General features: G+C 49.8%; 3 protein-coding genes and 1 pseudogene across 3 annotated transcripts; 2 read left to right on the top strand and 2 right to left on the bottom strand.

The window, feature by feature from the left end:
• The first annotated feature begins 4,561 nt into the window (after positions 1-4,561).
• Positions 4,562-8,787, top strand: LOC112881257 (formin-like protein 11). Its single transcript, XM_025945932.1, has 6 exons — positions 4,562-4,714; positions 5,421-6,063; positions 6,146-6,848; positions 6,929-7,128; positions 7,476-7,711; positions 7,939-8,787. Exons 1-6 carry the CDS (start codon positions 4,562-4,564, stop codon positions 8,785-8,787), a joined length of 2,784 nt encoding a protein of 927 aa, XP_025801717.1.
• A 1,119-nt stretch (positions 8,788-9,906) lies between these two features.
• On the bottom strand, positions 9,907-15,520 carry LOC112881407 (annotated as a pseudogene).
• On the top strand, positions 11,403-12,296 carry LOC112881403. Its single transcript, XM_025946067.1, has 2 exons — positions 11,403-11,930; positions 12,167-12,296. Exons 1-2 carry the CDS (start codon positions 11,428-11,430, stop codon positions 12,186-12,188), a joined length of 525 nt encoding a protein of 174 aa, XP_025801852.1. The 5' UTR covers positions 11,403-11,427; the 3' UTR covers positions 12,189-12,296.
• A 455-nt stretch (positions 15,521-15,975) lies between the features above and the next one.
• LOC112881406 (probable histone H2A.1) lies at positions 15,976-17,145 on the bottom strand. The gene is made up of 2 exons (XM_025946070.1): positions 16,863-17,145; positions 15,976-16,464 (listed from the first exon to the last, which is right to left on the bottom strand). The coding sequence occupies exons 1-2, from the start codon at positions 17,049-17,051 to the stop codon at positions 16,249-16,251; spliced, it is 405 nt and encodes a 134-aa protein (XP_025801855.1). The 5' UTR covers positions 17,052-17,145; the 3' UTR covers positions 15,976-16,248.
• Between the last annotated feature and the right edge of the window lie 183 nt (positions 17,146-17,328).

Below are 17,328 nucleotides of genomic sequence, written 5' to 3'. Positions count from 1 at the left end.
TGGCGCCTGCACTCGTGTGGGTATCATGTCATTGGCCATCGTCACTCTGCTTATCCGTCGCGCGCGCCGCCCTCTTCCGCAGCACGTTTTTTTCTCCGATGCCATCATGGTGTGGGCAGGCCTCTGTACTCTACACCATATTTTCCCAAATTTGCTGGGACCATTGGCGTGGGCACAAATTTTATTTAAATATTTCTAGGACCATGTTGCGTGTACCTCCCATTTAATTTTTTTTCTTAGCAACATGATTTTTGACACCTTTATCTGCCAATTTGGTGACACAGAATTGGAAACACAGAGAGAGGGTGGATGGCAGCCGGCGAAGATCCAATTTGGAAAAAAAAATGGAAATGCGACCGATCTGTTACTTTCAGCTAGCACAGCAGCCGGCGCCTTGCTAACTGGAGCAATTTGCAGTAAGGCCCCGTTTAGATTGCAAGTTTTTATAACTTTTGGAACTTTTTGATACTGTAACACTTTCGTTTGTATTTGACAAATTTTATCTAATTATAGACTAACTAGTCTTAAAAGATTCGTCTCGTGATGTACAATTAAACTGTGCAATTATTTTTTTTACATACATTTACTGCTCCATGCATGTGTCCCAAAATTGATGTGATGGAGAGAGAGTGTAAGGGCCTGTTTACTTCCACCAAAACGCAAAATGCAAAAACGCAAAATTTCACTGTAGCAAAGGAATCTTGCTAATTTGAAGTACTAAATGAAGTCTATTTGCAAAACTTTTTGCATGGATGGGTTGTAAATCACGAGACGAATCTAATGATGCTAATTAATCCATAATTAAGCAATAATTAGCGGATGGTTACTGTAGCATCACTGTTGCAAAACATGGATTAAGTAGGCTCATTAGATTCGTCTCGCGATTTACAACCCATCCATGCAAAAAGTTTTGCAAATAGACTTCATTTAGTACTTCAAATTAGCAAGATTCCTTTGCTACAGTGAAATTTTGCGTTTTGCGTTTTTTCGTTTTGGTGGAACTAAACAGACCCTAAAAATTTGGAATTTGGAAGCATCTAAACAAGGCCTAAGTCTAAGACGCTTGTCAACAGTTACCCTACCGGTAGACCACCGATAGCGACGCCGCGTGTCCGTATCCCCGATGGATCCGCTCCCTCTGCAGTCCTGCACTGCAGCAATATCTGCCTGCACATGCACGCGAGGACGCGAGAGCCGCCGCCGTGAAAGCGACAGTGCAGGTAGGAAATCTACCAATCAATCGCCAGTTCGCCACAGGAGCACCCAGCAAGGAACCTGCCGGCGACGCGCCACGGGCGGGCGGGCGGGGGATCGGGGATGACGCGCGCGCGCGCGTCATCCTCCGCCGCGGGGCCATCAGCCGGCGACCTCTTCGCTTCTTCCCCGCGTCCGGCCGGCCAGCCGTCGCCCGCTAGGTGCCCAGCTAGCTGAAGCGCGTGGGGTGACGTACGGACGGGTGTGTGAACGGCCCCCGAACGGCCGGCCCATCGACCGACCACCAGCTGCAGCCTAGCAGCGACCTCGTGGTAAGTGGCAAAGCGCTCGCTAATCCACGACCGCCTGTCCTGGACTCCGGTCAAAACGGATGGGTCATCTCCTCTCGTCATGGATAAGGGTGTGTGGGTGGACGCTGAATGCCGATGAGCTGGAACGTTGAAGGGGTAAATCGGTCCGGTTCGTACACATAAATACATGACACATAAATACTCGGGAGAGTAGTTTGACGGTTCTCCGGTACGGTACGAGTGCAGCGAGCGAGCGCTTTGGTTGCTTGGTGGAAGCAACCCTCGTTCTTCCCGGGCGGAGCTGCAGAACATGTACTGCAGCATCGGATCTTTCGTCGCTGTGCACGTGCTTCGTCAAGCCCAAAAGCCGATGCAGATGGAACTTTTTTTTTTTGTTTTGTTTGCTGATGTCTGTGGGTGGATTTGACCAAATCCTCCTCTCGTGCTACTGCACCTAAAAACCTTACCTCATTGGCAGGCCTCGGCGTGTTCCCACTACTCACAGCTGACCAAAGCTGCTGCCTGTGGGAACGAGTTCGTTTTCCCACTACTCCGTGCTACGGCTCGATGGCACGCACATTCCCGCCGGACCGGAGATGCGCCGCCAGACGGCTAGAGGTTGGGCAGGCCCAGTTCCGAGCCTGTTGTTTTGGGCCGCCATCGGATTCGACCGGGCCGATTACAGTTACAAAGGCCCGCGTTTCCTATTGCCCGAAGCGCACTTCGAATTTCCCAAAGAGCAGTCAGGGCTGAGCTTGTTTTGACGTTTACAGCCAAGCGCCGGTAAAGCACACGAGTCGACGCGACACTCATGGGGACGAAAGAAGCAGCTGAGAAACGAACAGAGAGCGCTGTCTTCGCCCCCACGGGGTCTGTTTCAGCTAGGACATGTTGCATCCCCAATTCAGTGGCTGCTCGGATCAATTCCTGCCAGACAGGCCGCAAATCTCAGGCGATTCAAGCTGGTGTTCCACGATCCTTCACCATTAGTCTCCGAGGAAGTGTGTGATCTTTCCGGGGCATCTCGCTACCCCGCAGTTTCTTCCAGTACGCTGTTTCTTGCGCCGTCCCAGCATCTCCTCTCTTGCTCATTCGCTGGTCACAAGGCACCATCAGTGTTAATTTTCAGATGGTCAGGTGCTGGTGCCCTGCACCATTCCTTCACAGGATCATTTCTGCACGCCATCACTATTCTTCTGGTAGGCATGGAGAAATTCAGCTAACTGCTTGTCTGCTTTCGTAAGTTCGTATCAAGGAACTGGTTTGAGCAGGCTGTTTCACATTGTCGGCAGCACTAACTTCATTTCTTACAGACCACAGCTTCCACATGGAATGAGCAATTTGATCTGCAATTCCTCTTCCCATTGCCAGATCTGACTTCTTTGGAAGACTGCGATGCTGCCAGAGAGAGGCCCTCCTCCGGATATAACGATCAAACAATTATCTCAACCATGAACATATATATACAAGAAAATGAATCTAAACCTGGCGCTGCCATGACGACTACGACGAACCCGTAGTCTCAACTCACTCCCACACGGTGATTTCGTACTTGTCATTTGGAGGTACAACGCTACGGATCTTGCTGCGCGTACGAGTATGGAGACGTTTTTCTTGAACGTCGCATGGCATTTGCACAGCATTCTCACCAGTTCAACTTTGTTAATTAATGATTGATTTATTTGTTCAGATTCTTCCTGATGACATCCGTCAAGCGTTGCTCGATATAGTTGAATGCTGCATCAGTCATGACTATCTACTAGCGATGCAGCAATACATCAAACTGGCAATTGGCAATGAGCCCATGATCGTAAGTTGTGCTAGTTCAAGATGCTCAGCTCCAATAATCCACGGATTCAGCCCATCTGAAACAAGGGTGGATCATGTTTACCTGTTGTGTTTCTAGACTAATCTGTTCATGATATTAAATTATTTAGGCCTTGTTTAACCTTTTATTAATAGAAAATAATCACTTGTTCATTGTTGTTTAAGTGTTTGTTTACAATCACATGTTCTAGTTTCAAAAAAAAAAAAATCGTTTTTCAAAGATCTTATCGTAAGAACTATTATATGAAATTGAAATTTATTTTTAATATCCTATTTTAAGAATTCAGGTATTTTTGGTTTTTAATCTATTTGCATGTAGAATGAATATCATCAAATTTGTCATTTCTGTATGGATGCAACCAACTTCTCTCTTTTTAAATTAAGTAGCGGTTTATATGTGGCGAGAGCTGATTGGACTATCCATATGAGCTCATTGGACCGTGCGATTATAGCTGACTATTTTTATTTCAAGGTGATGGTTTGAAAAATTGCCGCCTGGTATGATCTATATAACCGTACCTCCGATCACCCTTCCCTTCTTTATTACTCTCCACGTCTCCGCCCCTTCCTCCTCTCCCTCTTCCATTCTTCTTCCCCCGTTTCGGGGAGGCACCACAAGAAAAGAGGGAGAAAACAAGAGGGGAGTGGAAGAAATCGATTGCCCGTCCTGCCGGCTCAAGATCGCGTGCTAAATTTCTTGTTTTGCCGCGGATTTGGTCCTGCATGTTTTAGGGGGGCATTGTTGCATTTTCTTAGGATTGGATTGTTTTTCTGTTTTGTTGTTTTTTCTTTCATCCCCCAAGTTCCTCATTTGCATTTCTATTTCTTGATAGATTTACTCTGTTGGATTTTCTCTGGCCGCGTTTGCGGATTTCCTCTGCATTCTAGGGGGGCATTGCAGCTTTGCATGCCAATGTTTGCCGCGGAGCTCCCCAAATCTTATTCCCCCCAGCTTCCGTGACTCTTTCTGAACCTCCTCATCTTCATTTCCCGCAGTATCCCTAGGTGTCCATTCCACAAGTTTTCTCTCTGTGGATCCACTTTCTTGCATTCTCCTTGCATGTAACCCTTGTTGGAGGAGGAATTCTGGAAATTGTTTCTTTGGTGAAATTGATGGATTTCTTCGAGCAATCGGTTCAATGGTGCTGAGAAATTTTTATCCATGCCGAGAAATTTCTAAGGTCTATTACATTGGTATGGTTGCATTGGTGTAGAAGGAGGCAGGAAAGATGAGGCGCTGCAAGAGAGAATGGCTCTTATGCATGTGCCTCATCTCCATTCATCTCATCGGACCACTTGTATTTGAGGGATTACTCGTTGGTGCACAGGGCTCATCGCCACCGGCCTTGACACCACTCCTTGTCAAACAAGTAGATGAAATGGCAAGTATATTTCGGTTTATGTTGCAGAGCTTTTCTAGGTTCATATATATGTTTTAGTTTCAGTCATGAACAGTGAGACACCAGCGGCAAGAGATGTTGGCACAGTGATGCATACATGTCCTTTTGGTAGGAATGCAGAGGGTGTAGAGGTTGCTTGATGGAACCTATGTTTTATACAGAGCGTATTTTCTTGATCTAGGACATGCATGCATAAGAAAATTTGATGCGGATTTTTAAAGTCGTCCGATTGTATTGCTTTTTCGTTTGATACTTATAGTTGAACGTCTACTTCACATTGATTAAACTTGTCAGCAAGCTGAACTTTTATAGCAAACAAAAAAATATATAGAGTTTATTTAGAAAACTGGACTGTGCTAATAGTGCGCATCACCGCACTGGTTGAGTAGAATATTATGCTTCCAGTCATCCAGTGTTTTTGTTTGCTAATGTTATCTTGATTTTGTGACTTTCGTTGCTAAGCAAAACTTTGGTTTTGTTAGTTTTTGTAGTGATGTTTGATTGACTTAGTAATGTTTTGCAACAGACGTGTTGTCCACCTGAAATCTAAGGGTATAAATATTCATTAGTTTCTAACAGCAATTACGTTATGGTAATCCATGCTACCTTTGTCGATTTGGCTACATGTCTGTGATCTCGTATTGGTTAATTTGCATCCACTGACATGATTGACATAATTTACATACAGGTGGAACATATATGGCTCAAATGTGGCCTAGACAAGGGATCTCTCGAAGACGTTAGAAAACATTTCAATTACAACCATGTACTTGACATTCTCCGTACGGTCTCTGGAAAAGATACTAAGGACAACTCTCCTGAAACTGAAGACGCTAGCAAAGCATTGTCTCCAGAAATTAAGAAAACTTTGCTGAACTGCTTAAGCAAGCAGCCACTTGTCGTTCTGGCACAGGAGAGCGCAAACAAATTGCCTATTGATTTTATAAAAATGCTTCTTGCCTTTATAAGAAGAGATGTGGCTCAGGGACCTCCAGGTGCAGTGGTAGATCCAGCGCCACCAGCAGATGTGAAATCAACTCCATCGCCTTCTCTAGCTGAGCTTGCCTCACCAATACCTGAGGAACAAACAGATCCTTCACTAGGAGCATCACCAAAAGAAAAGACAGTGCCCCCAACAAAAGAATCGGTGGCCAAAACGGAGAACAACCGTGGCATGCCAACCATTGCTATCGTTGGTCTGTGTGTATCAGCTATAGCGCTGTTAGCTCTTCTCTGCTTATGTTGCTGCATGTGTCGTGCAAACAAGGCCTCTTCATCCAACGCAAGGGATGATAAACCACTTCTGGATCTGAAACAGAGTGATTTATCTGGTACGAAATACACCCATCCAACTTTCACCAACGTAATGTAACAGTGTGTTCTAGTGTTGATTTCTCATGCTTTATTTTGTAGCTGCTTCTTGTATGCCTTCCGAAGGAAATCCAATTGATGTCAACAAGCTGGGAACACTGCCAGTGAAGTCAGAGACTGTCCAAAATGGCAATGTCAAACTAAGCTCATCTGAAGTCCCAGACACCAATGTTCACCCAACAGTCTACAATAGTTGGGTTGAGCCAATGGCTGCTTCTACTAGTTCTTCTGCCCCTGCATCGGAGCCATCGCCTCCACCAGTTGTGCCACCTGCAGCCCCTACAGTTCCACAGGCTCTTTCATCAACTTCTCATGGACCCGTGCCACCTTTAAAACCTGCTCAAGTTCTTCATGCAGAATCCTCACCACCACCTGCGCCAGTTCTTCATGCAGAATCCTCACCAACACCTGCTCCAAACATTGCACCTCCGCCACCAAAAGCTGCACCTTCGCCAAACGCTGCGCCTCCGCCACCAAGCGCTGCTCCTCCGCCACCAAGCGCTGCACCTCCACCGCCGCCGCCAAAATCTTCTGGCCCACCTGGCGCACCTGGCCCACCACCTCCAGCGCTGCCTGGTTCAAAAACGCGTCCACCACCACCCATGAAGAAGTTAGGCAATAAGGCAGATGATGGCGCAGGTTCTCAAGAAGCTAAAACAAAACTAAAGCCCTTCTTTTGGGATAAAGTAACAGCAAATGCTAATCAATCTATGGTGTGGGATCACCTTAAGTCTGGATCATTCCAGTAAGTTTCTTGATGGCTTTACAGCTATTTACCTCAACCCCCTTTGCAAGATCGCACCAGTTACCTATAATGGTCTGCAGGTTCAACGAGGAGATGATTGAAACCCTTTTCGGTTATAACTCTACGGACAAAACAGGCAGTGATGGCAAAAAAGATTTATCATCAAAGGATGTTCCTCAATTCGTGAGGATACTTGACCCTAAAAAGGGACAGAACCTGGCGATATCCTTGAGAGCTCTGAGTGTTTCACCAGTGGAAGTATGTACTGCAGTTAAGGAAGGTAATATCGATTCTGCCATTACTGATCTTTTACATGCAGAGGTCTTCCTTTCTGCTATTTACTCTTAGTGCATAATCTTGTAATTGCATATTTATGTACATGTTTAAATTTCTCTAGCTTCTAGTTTACAACCTCTCTTGTAATAATGGATATAATATACATTACCATATGACAATAATGGGCGCCTTCAAAACCTGAACATAAACATTAGAGACTAATCTTTTTTCTAAGCTAAGTTGTTGACGCCTTTTCCATATATATCAAAGTTTAATCTTTTCATATGGAACAATTTTGATTCTTCCCTGACATCTTCTATCGACACCTCCACTATCCTTGCTTATTTGTAGGAAATGAACTTCCAACAGACTTGATAGACACCATACTGAAGTGGATACCAAGTAGCGATGAGGAGCTTAGGCTTCGACTGTACACTGGGGAACTCACTCAACTTGGTCCTGCGGAGCAATTCCTGAAAGCAATTATTGACATTCCATATGTTTTTCAACGCCTGGATGCGTTACTTTTCATATCCAATCTTCCAGAGGAAGCTTCAAACGTGAAGCAATCTTTTGCTACTTTAGAGGTAATAACCTCTAAACTTCTAGGTTATATGTCACACTATTTTGTCAATCTTTAAATTTTTGGTTGCTTCAGCATTGTGACTGATGTATTTATCATTATCTGTTCCCTGCTATAGCATAGGATCTTGAATTTTCGTTAGCTAACATGCACAACTTGCACAAGACCCTGAAATTTTCTACCCTTTATATTGATCATTATTCATAAGGTTTCGTGGTATTTCCTGATCAGGTGGCATGCCAAGAGCTTACAAAGAGCCGCCTTTTCTTGAAGCTACTAGAGGCGGTACTTAAAACAGGAAATCGGATGAATGTTGGCACGTTCCGTGGAGGAGCTCAGGCTTTTAAACTTGACACGCTCCTTAAGCTTTCTGATGTCAAAGGAACTGATGGGAAGACAACACTGTTGCATTTTGTTGTTCTAGAAATCATTCGCTCTGAAGGGATTCGCGCTACACGGACTGCAAAAGAGCAGAGTGCCAGTGTATCAAGTATGGACACCAATAATGTTACTGATGACAATAAGGAACAAACTGAAGATGATTATAAACAACTTGGACTGAAAGTGGTGTCGAATTTAGGTGATGAACTCCAAAATGTCAGGAAGGCAGCAATCCTGGATGCAGATCAGTTGGCTATGTCGGTAGCAAGCCTTGGCCACAAGCTTGTAAGAACCAAAGAATTCCTGAACACGAGCATGAAAAGTTTGGATGAAGACAGCGGGTTTCATCACAAACTTAAGCATTTCACTGAGCAGACTCAGACTGATGTTACTTTCTTGCTAGAGGAAGAGAAGAAAATACGGTCGATGGTCCGAAGCACCGTTGATTATTTTCACGGGAGTACAGGGAAGGATGAAGGCCTACGGTTATTTGTGGTAGTGCGAGATTTCCTCACAATGCTGGAAAAGGTATGCAAAGAGTTGAAAGAAGAATCAAAAGTAGCTCCAAAGAAAACAAAGACCCATCAGCCACCCCAAACATCCCACCCGTCTTTCAATGATCCAAGGCGCAACCTATTCCCTGCAATTCAAGACCGGAGGGCAGATAGCTCAAGCTCAAGTTCTGATGAGGACGACTAGCTGAGTTGTATATCAAATCAAGGAACCCATCGCTTTCCCCCTTCGAAGTGCACTGCATTGACCCTTCCAAACAATATTGAGTGACAGACACGAAACACATGAAAGTCCATGGGGGTATGATAACATCGACATTGTTTTGTCCATTCACTCTACCAACAGAATTAAATTGCAAAACTAGGCTTGTTGTACACTTCTCCTGTTTGGAAAAAATTGGCAAGTCATCAAACCCGGCTTGGCCTTCCGAGTTGGTTGTTTTGCACTCTCCTATCGAGCAAAAAAGGTGCTCATGGTCGAGATAGCGTCCATCTGAAAGGTGCAACCAAAGGCATAATGGGCCGAATCAATGGAAAAGGGAGAAAACTGACCTAGTTTAGGGCAGGCATAACATGCATGATGAGGTAGGTTGACTCTGATACTGTTCTTTTTGTTCCTTATACACTTGTACTAAACACAGAAATGCAGTGCGGAGATTTATGAATCTGATGATTTTGTTCCCGATGTTACAAGTTCGCAAACAGACCAAAACAGAGGACAGTTGTTACAAGTTTGTCCATTTACCCTTGCTCTTGCTACAGCTGAATGGACCTCAAATACCTCTCAAACCAAGAATTGTGATAATTCTTCAATTTGTCTTGTTCCCTATCTCGTGTAACCTCTAGATGTTCTGGATGTATTTTCAAGGAGAGATGCAGTTGGGGTGAACTGAGCATTCAGCCTAGCTGTGTTCTATCGGTTGTCACAGTGTCACTTACCGCAGCTGCTCAACTGCTGTTTTTTCATGAAAATGTTGTACCAGCTAGTCTTCCCAGCTTTCCCGCATGGCACTGTTTCAAATTCTGGGGGGAAGTGAAATCTCGAGGGAAATTTCACGACTGGCCGCCAAACCTCATGCCAAATTCTTCACTTCAGGTATGAAATGCCGATGTGCAGTGCATTTCTGAAATTCATGACTCAGTCTCTCAGATTGACATTAGATAGCATTCAGAATACCAAGTTTGTTTCACAACCGCACAGCACTACAACAATTCAGGTTGACAGATTAAGAATTCAAAATCCATTCCGAATCAATGGAGGATAAACACAAAGATTAGATTAACGAGTCATCGGAATGATGCACCTTTTATAGAGACATAGCAACAAATACAGAAAGAACTAATCCTTAGCTAACACAAGAGTAAACTACTTTTTATCATCGGTACATGCACACACATATAACCTCCCTACAAGAAGGCAACACCTAGGCGAGTCTAGAACGCACTACTACACAAGCAGAAGTGATACAGCGGCATCCACAAGAGGAAACACCACCCGAAGGACAGTGCAGTCAGGGATCTAGTCCTCATCACCGGTCGCGGCCTTGGCGCTGCCACCGCCGGCCTTTCTTTGGGAGCAGCAGGTTGTGGATGTTGGGCATGACACCACCGCTAGCGATGGTCACCGTGCCCAGCAGTCGCGAGAGCTCCTCGTCGTTGCGGACGGCACGATGCGGGTCTTCTTGTGTCCCTCGCCGCGTTCGCGGCCAGCTCAAGAACCTGGGTGCAACAGGGGAGAGATCCAAATTATAAGTTCAAATTCTCACTAATTCAGCTGAAATCAGCAAATCAAACGACAGCCGCCGCTCAAATTCGAATCATTTCCCTTAACCCCCATGTATTCCGATCTGATTGCAAAGAATTTCGCCCCAATTTTGCAACCCTCCCAATGGAAACCTCATCACGCATTTTTATCAATTTTTTTGTACCAACTATTACTATTCAAAACTGTTGGAGAACGGCTTCACTAGGAATCCAGGGCACCGAACGGTGCGCGCCCACGACACGTTCCGCGCACGTCGCACACGAGCCGCGGCTCCGCTGAGCTCTCGCCGAGAGACCAGGGATTAGCTAGGCCTTATCCAAATCTCTGTTGTACATGTATAAGTATGAGCTCAAGAGATCAATACAAGCAAGGTTGATCTAATCTCTTTCTACGTGGTATCAGTTAACTCCAGATCCTAATCTTCCGTACCCTCTCGCTGCTGCCCTCCTCCGCCGCTCCTTCGTCGCCATGGCTTCCCCGGCGCACTCCTCCTCCTCCAGCTCCGGTGACGAACCGGCGCTGCCTGCTCCAGCCTCTCTGCTTCAAACCGTCAACATCCGCTCCCACGTCCCGGTCATCCTCGACTTTGACGAGACCAATTACAGCCAATGGCGATGCTTCTTCGACCCCGCCCTCGGCAAGTTTGGTCTCGAGGCTCACGTCACCGCGCCGCCGCCGATGGCCCAACGCGACGCGGAGTGGCCCATGATTGACCACTGTGTGGTCAATTGGATCCACACCACGAACGCCAAGAACGTCTTCGACGTCGTCTACAAACCGCACGCCTCCACCTACACCGCCTGGACCGACATCAAGGGCATCTTCCGCGACAACGAGCTGCAGCGCGCGGTCTACTTCGAGGCCGAGTTCCGCACCATCTACCAAGGCGACATGAGCATGACCCAGTACACCTCCCGCCTCAAGCAGCTCGCCGACAACCTCCGCGATGTCGGCTAGCCGGTGTCCGAGCCGAGCCAAGTGCTCAATCTCCTCCGCGACCTCAACCCGAAGTATCGCCACGTCAAGCCCGTCATCACCTCCAAGTTCCCGCCGCACACCTTCATGAGCGCTCGCTTTTACCTCCTCCTCGAGGAGCTCCAGCTGCAACATGACAACAAGGTGGAGGCCGGCCACGCCCTCTACGCCGGCCACGGGAACCAGTCCGGCTCCAGCGACAGCAGCTCCAACCAGCGCTACAAAGGAAAGAACAAGAAGCGCGGCAAAAAACGGCGGCGGCGGCGGCAGCGCCCCCCAATCGCGCCCCACCTCCTCGTGGCCAGCGGGCGTCAACCCCTGGACAGGCCTCGTTCAGGCCTGGCAGGTGTCCTTCCGGCCTCCTGGCGCCGGAGTACTGGGCCCTCGTCCTCCGTTTCAGGCCCAACAAGCCACGACAGCCCAGCACCTGCCCCAGCTTCCTGCGCTGCCGGAGCATTCAAATTCCGACGCCTGGGATCACAGCGCGCTCTACAGGGACCTTCAGACCGCCGGCGTCGCCACTACGTCGCCGAGCGCTGCCGATTGGTACCTCGACACCGGAGCCACCATGCACATGTCGTCAAGCTCTGGTATACTCGCCAATCCACGCACCCTCCCCTTCTCTACTTGCATCACTGTTGGAAATGGCGCACAACTGCCTGTCACGCATACAGCTGCGGCCAAAATTCCTACATTGTCTTCTCCCCTTCATCTTAGTAACGTCCTTGTCTCACCACCGCTGATAATAAATCTCATTTCTGTTAAGAAACTTACTCGTGATAATAATATTTCCATTGAGTTTGACCCGCATGGTTTCTCCATCAAGGACCTTCCAACACAAACAGTGAAGCTCCGATGAGATTCTCCGGGAGACCTCTATCCTCTGCGGCTGCCACTTCACCACGCTCTCACAGCTTCGTCCTCGGCGTCCGTGGAGTTGTGGCACCAGCGCCTAGAGCATCCCGGCTCTAGTTCCTTGTCTAAGGTCTTAAACTCATTTGATTTTCAGTGTAATAAGTCAGCCCCACATGTATGCCACTCTTGCAAAGTCCGCAAACATGTGAGACTCCCCTTTTACCCTTCTACAACCGAATCCTTTTTCCCTTTCCAACTTATACACGCCGATGTTTGGACGTCTCCGATTTACAGCAATTCAGGATACAACTATTATGTTGTTTTTCTTGATGAATATACACATTATGTTTGGACATTCCCATTCGCCAAAAGTCTGAGGTGTTCCCCACTATCCGTTCCTTTCTCACCTACACTCGCACACAATTCAACCTCCCTGTTCTCGCGATTCAAACGGACAACAGCAAGGAATTTGACTTTCATGCCTTGCGCAACATGCTCACGGATCAAGGCTCCGTCCTCCGTCTATCGTGTCCGTATACGTCGCAACAAATGGGAAGGCCGAGCATGTCCTTCGGACGCTTAACGATTGCGTGCGCACCATGCTCATTCACAGTGCAGCTCCCTTGTCGTTCCGGGCCTTGGCGCTCCAGACGGCAACCTACCTGCTGAACAGGCGGCCATGCAGATCCACGGGCACGACGACGCCGCACCAGCTCCTCCTCGGTACGCCACCGAACTACGAGGACCTACGCGTCTTCGGCTGCTTGTGCTACCCCAACGTCGCCTCGATTTCACCGCACAAGCTCAGCCCGAGGTCCCTGGCTTGCGTCTTCATCGGCTACCCACCTGACCACCTCGGCTACAGGTGCTACGACATCCACTCCCGTCGCGTGTTCATGTCGCACCACGTCGTCTTCGTCGAGCACCGGTTCCCCTTCCGCGACGCCGCAAGGCCTCCTCACTCCTCCGCTCGGCGTCCACCCGACAGCGATGACACCATGGTCGTCCACATGCCGCACGACGTCACCCCGCCAGCAGCATACCCGGCGCCTGCCACGACCACCACGACGGCAACTGCCGACCACCCCTCGCCTACAGCAACGTCGCCGGTCCACGAGCCGCCCTCGGCCGATGTCCATGCCCCGACTTCGCCTACCGCGCCAAGCAACGCACCTGATCCGCAACCAGCTGTTGCGCCAGAAGCACCACCGCGACACCGTACCACTTGCTGACTTGATCGCGTGCAGGGATTAGCAAGCCCAACCCTAAGTACGCCCTCACCGTCACGACGTCGTCACTCTCACCAACACCATTATCAGTACGTGCCGCGCTCAAGGACCCAAACTGGCGCCTCGCCATGGAGCAGGAGTTCACCGCTCTCCAGGCCAACCGCACATGGACGTGGGTCCCTCGGCCAACTGGCGCTCGGATGATCACAAGCAAATGGGTCTTCAAAACGAAGCTGAACTCCGACGGCTCCCTCGACAAGTACAAGGCGCGGTGGGTGGTTCGCGGGTTCAACCAACGGCCAGGCGTCGACTTTGGCGAAACCTTCTCGCCGGTCGTCAAGCCCGCGACCATCAGAACCGTCCTGATGTTGATCGTCTCCAAGCAATGGCCTGCGCACCAGCTCGACGTGTCCAATGCATTCCTCCACGGCAACCTTCAAGAACGCGTCCTGTGCCAACAGCACAAGGGCTTTGAGGATCCCGACCGGCCGAACGACGTTTGCCTCCTATCGAGATCCCTCTACGGACTACGTCAAGCACCCCGCGCCTGGTTCACACGCTTCATTGAGCACGTCACCAGCATTGGCTTTGTGCAGTCCCGCGCCGACTCGTCGCTCTTCGTTCTATGCCACGCCGGAGGCATGGCGTACCTCTTACTCTACGTCGACGACATGATCTTATCGGCTTCAACACCGGAAGACCTGCTCCAACACATCATCGCACGCCTCAAATCGACGTTCGCCATCAAGGACATGGGTCCTGTGCAGTACTTCCTCGGCATCGAAGTAAAACGGACAGCTGACGGCTTCTTCCTCTCTCAAGCCAAGTACACCGAAGACGTCCTCGTGCACGCATGCATGGCCAACTGCAAGTCGGTGAGCACACCGGCTGACACCAAGCCAAAGGTCTCCGACAGCAACGGCAAGCTTCTCCAAGATCCAACCTGGTACCGCAGCATGGCCGGCGCGTTACAGTACCTAACGCTAACTCGGCCGGACATCGCCTATGCCGTGCAACAAGTATGCTTGCACATGCACGCGCCACGGGATACACACGCCGCAATGCTGAAACGGATCCTACGCTACATCAAGGGCACGACTACATACGGGCTACAGCTAGCTGCACACCGCCGAAACGCCCACTTTGACGGCCTACAGCGACACCAATTGGGCAGGCTGCCCGGACACTCGCCGTTCGACATCAGGCTTCTACGTCTTCCTTGGTAACTTCCTGATCTCGTGGTCCTCCAAAGGACAAACCACGGTGTCCAGGTCGAGCGCCGAGGCCGAGTACAGAGGCGTCGCGAATGTGGTGGCTGAGTGCACGTGGCTTCGGCAACTCCTCGGCGAGCTTCACTGCCATCTGCCCAAGGCCACAATCGCCTACTGCGACAACGTCTCCAGCGTCTACATGTCGCGGAACCCGATTCATCACAAGCGCACAAAGCACATTGAGCTCGACATCCACTTTATACGTGAGAAGGTCGCGCTCGGTGAGCTTCGTGTTCTGCAGATTCCGAGTGCCCAGCAGTTCGCCGACGTCTTCACCAAAGGCCTACCTACGATCATGTTCAACGACTTCCGTACCAGCCTCTGCGTCAGCGAGCCGACGGCCGAGACTGGGGAGGGGGGGGGGGGGCGGGGGTGAGAACGGTTTCACTAGGAATCCAGGGCACCGAACGGTGCGCGCCCACGACGCGTTCCGCACTTGCCGCGCACGTCGCACACGAGCCGCGGCTCCACAGCGCTCTCGCCGATAGACCAGGGATTAGCTAGGCCTTATCCAAACCTCTGTTGTACATGTATAAGCATGAGCTCAAGAGATCAATACAAGCACGGTTGATCTAATCTCTTTCTACAAAAACCAATTCGAAGACTTCAACAGTAAAATTCCAAGTCTCCTCTTACCTCAGCAGCGAGGTACTCGAGTACGGCGGCGAGGTAGACGGGGGCGCCGACGCCGACGCGCTCTGCATACTTGTCGGACTTGAGGAACATGGCGATCCTGCCGACGGGGAAATGGAACCCGTCCTGGGAGCTCCTCGGCGTCGCCTTCTTGGCGGCGCCCGAGCCGATTGCCTTCCCTCTCCTGGCCATGGCTAGCTGCTAGGGTTGCAAGGATGAATCCACGGCGAGGGGCAACGAAGTGAGTTGCTCTTGAGTCTTAGCTAAGCTAAAATTTAGCTCATCATTAGCATATCTGTTTGTTTGGATGGACTAGTGCTAAATTTAGCACTTTTATCAATTAGCACTTAGATTCAAACAGAATCTTAGTTTAGTTAATGTATGTATGTATAACCATTTAAGTTTGGGATAGGTATGACTCCTTTCATTTTGCCAACGTATGCTGCTTTAGATACTGATACGGGCTCCGCTCCAATGTGTAAAGTCGAATACAAACACGTCAGCACATTATCTTTGAGCGTTGGCAATCTCGCCAAAGAATGGTCTAGCAACTTCGCCGATGCAGGATTCAGTTCACATATCAAGTGAAATCAATTCGACCGGCTAAATAACCACGACAAGAAAGCAAGTGCGAAGTGGCAATACAGTTTGATCGAAGTTTCACCTTCTTCCCATTTCTTCATCGATAAATTTAAACATCATCTGGCTTACATCCCTGAGTTTCAAAACCCAAAAACTTTGCCGTATTCACATCCCATTCAAAGAACATAGCCAACCAGCCAAGAACCTATCGCAACCTTTTCTTCCTACTTGCCCAATCCCCGCATCTAGCTCTCAAGGGTATCACCACGACAACAGACTGCTACTCCTACGAAACCAGCAACAAAACGGCGGTCGAATCCCGGCGGCGCCCGAATTCCTCAGTCGTCGTCGTCGTGGCTGGAGGCCTTGGACGAGGCGGCCTTCTTGGGGAGCAGGTGCTGGTGGATGTTGGGCATCACGCCGCCACTCGCGATGGTTGCGCCGCCGAGCAGCTTCGTCAGCTCCTCGTCGTTGCGGACCGCCAGCTGGATGTGGCGCGGCACGATACGAGTCTTCTTGTTGTCACGAGCAGCGTTACCCGCAAGCTCCAGGACCTGGCGGATTGGGGGGAACGAACAGTGATGTCAGGTCCAGCTCATACCAATGGTTGGGGATTTTTTGCACAGACAAGACAGCATGCTACAGGACAAGCATCAATAAGATGGGTATGCCTCAAATTTCTACAAACATAACGAATCATCACTACTCCACCTAACAATTAGTTGATTAATTTCAGAATAACAGGAGGTTTCATTCAAGCAATTAACCGGGAGAAGAAACTTCCCCGGCATTGTCAAATTCCAAGGCAGCTAATCAAGGAGGTCGCTCGATTCAGATCTAGGAACTGCCGTACGACTTACGAGTGCATCTAAAAGGACGAGGCAACCAGATCGAGGAACCAACAGACCGAACCCGATGCGAAATCAGAGGGGAAACGAGGCGGGGCACGAACCTCAGCGGCGAGGTACTCGAGGACGGCGGCGAGGTAGACGGGGGCGCCGGCACCAACCCTCTCGGCGTACTTGCCGGCCTTGAGGAACCTGGCGATCCTGCCGACGGGGAACTGGAGCCCAGCCTTGGAGCTCCTTGACGTCGCCTTCTTCGCCGCGCCCGCGCCGATCGCCTTGCCACGGCCCGCCATCTCTTCTCGCTACCACCCGACGACCACAGCGAAACGGCGAAACGAGGCGGCGGCGGGGGAACGGGACCGTAGGCTTGTGTGCGAGTCGCGAGACGGGAGATGAGGGGGAGGCGTCGGGCGCCGGGGGAGGGATATATAGGGGCCCGGGGCCGGGACGGCAGCCAATGGGAGGCGATCACGCGGATCTTGGCCTGGCAGCCGTCGGATGCGAACGAGCGGACGGCGGATGCGCGCGGTGGGCGGGCTGAGCGGGGTCCGCGATCCGGAAGCTGCGGGA

Source organism: Panicum hallii, chromosome 2 (genome assembly GCF_002211085.1).
Source record: "Panicum hallii strain FIL2 chromosome 2, PHallii_v3.1, whole genome shotgun sequence".
Taxonomy (NCBI): Eukaryota; Viridiplantae; Streptophyta; class Magnoliopsida; order Poales; family Poaceae; genus Panicum; species Panicum hallii.
The sequence above is the reverse complement of the archived record's forward strand: the minus strand, read 5'-3'. Positions and strand labels throughout refer to the sequence as shown.

Excerpts from the sequence above, each read along its gene's own strand:
- LOC112881406 (XM_025946070.1), bottom strand. The coding sequence starts at position 17,051 with ATGGCGGGCCGTGGCAAGGCGATCGGCGCGGGCGCGGCGAAGAAGGCG. Across the intron at positions 16,465-16,862 it reads TCGAGTACCTCGCCGCTGAG|GTCCTGGAGCTTGCGGGTAA; the intron begins GTTCGTGCCCCG and ends CCAATCCGCCAG.
- LOC112881257 (XM_025945932.1), top strand. The coding sequence starts at position 4,562 with ATGAGGCGCTGCAAGAGAGAATGGCTCTTATGCATGTGCCTCATCTCC. Across the intron at positions 4,715-5,420 it reads TCAAACAAGTAGATGAAATG|GTGGAACATATATGGCTCAA; the intron begins GCAAGTATATTT and ends ATTTACATACAG. Across the intron at positions 6,849-6,928 it reads CTTAAGTCTGGATCATTCCA|GTTCAACGAGGAGATGATTG; the intron begins GTAAGTTTCTTG and ends AATGGTCTGCAG.
- LOC112881403 (XM_025946067.1), top strand. The coding sequence starts at position 11,428 with ATGAGCGCTCGCTTTTACCTCCTCCTCGAGGAGCTCCAGCTGCAACAT. Across the intron at positions 11,931-12,166 it reads GCACATGTCGTCAAGCTCTG|GACCTTCCAACACAAACAGT; the intron begins GTATACTCGCCA and ends TTCTCCATCAAG.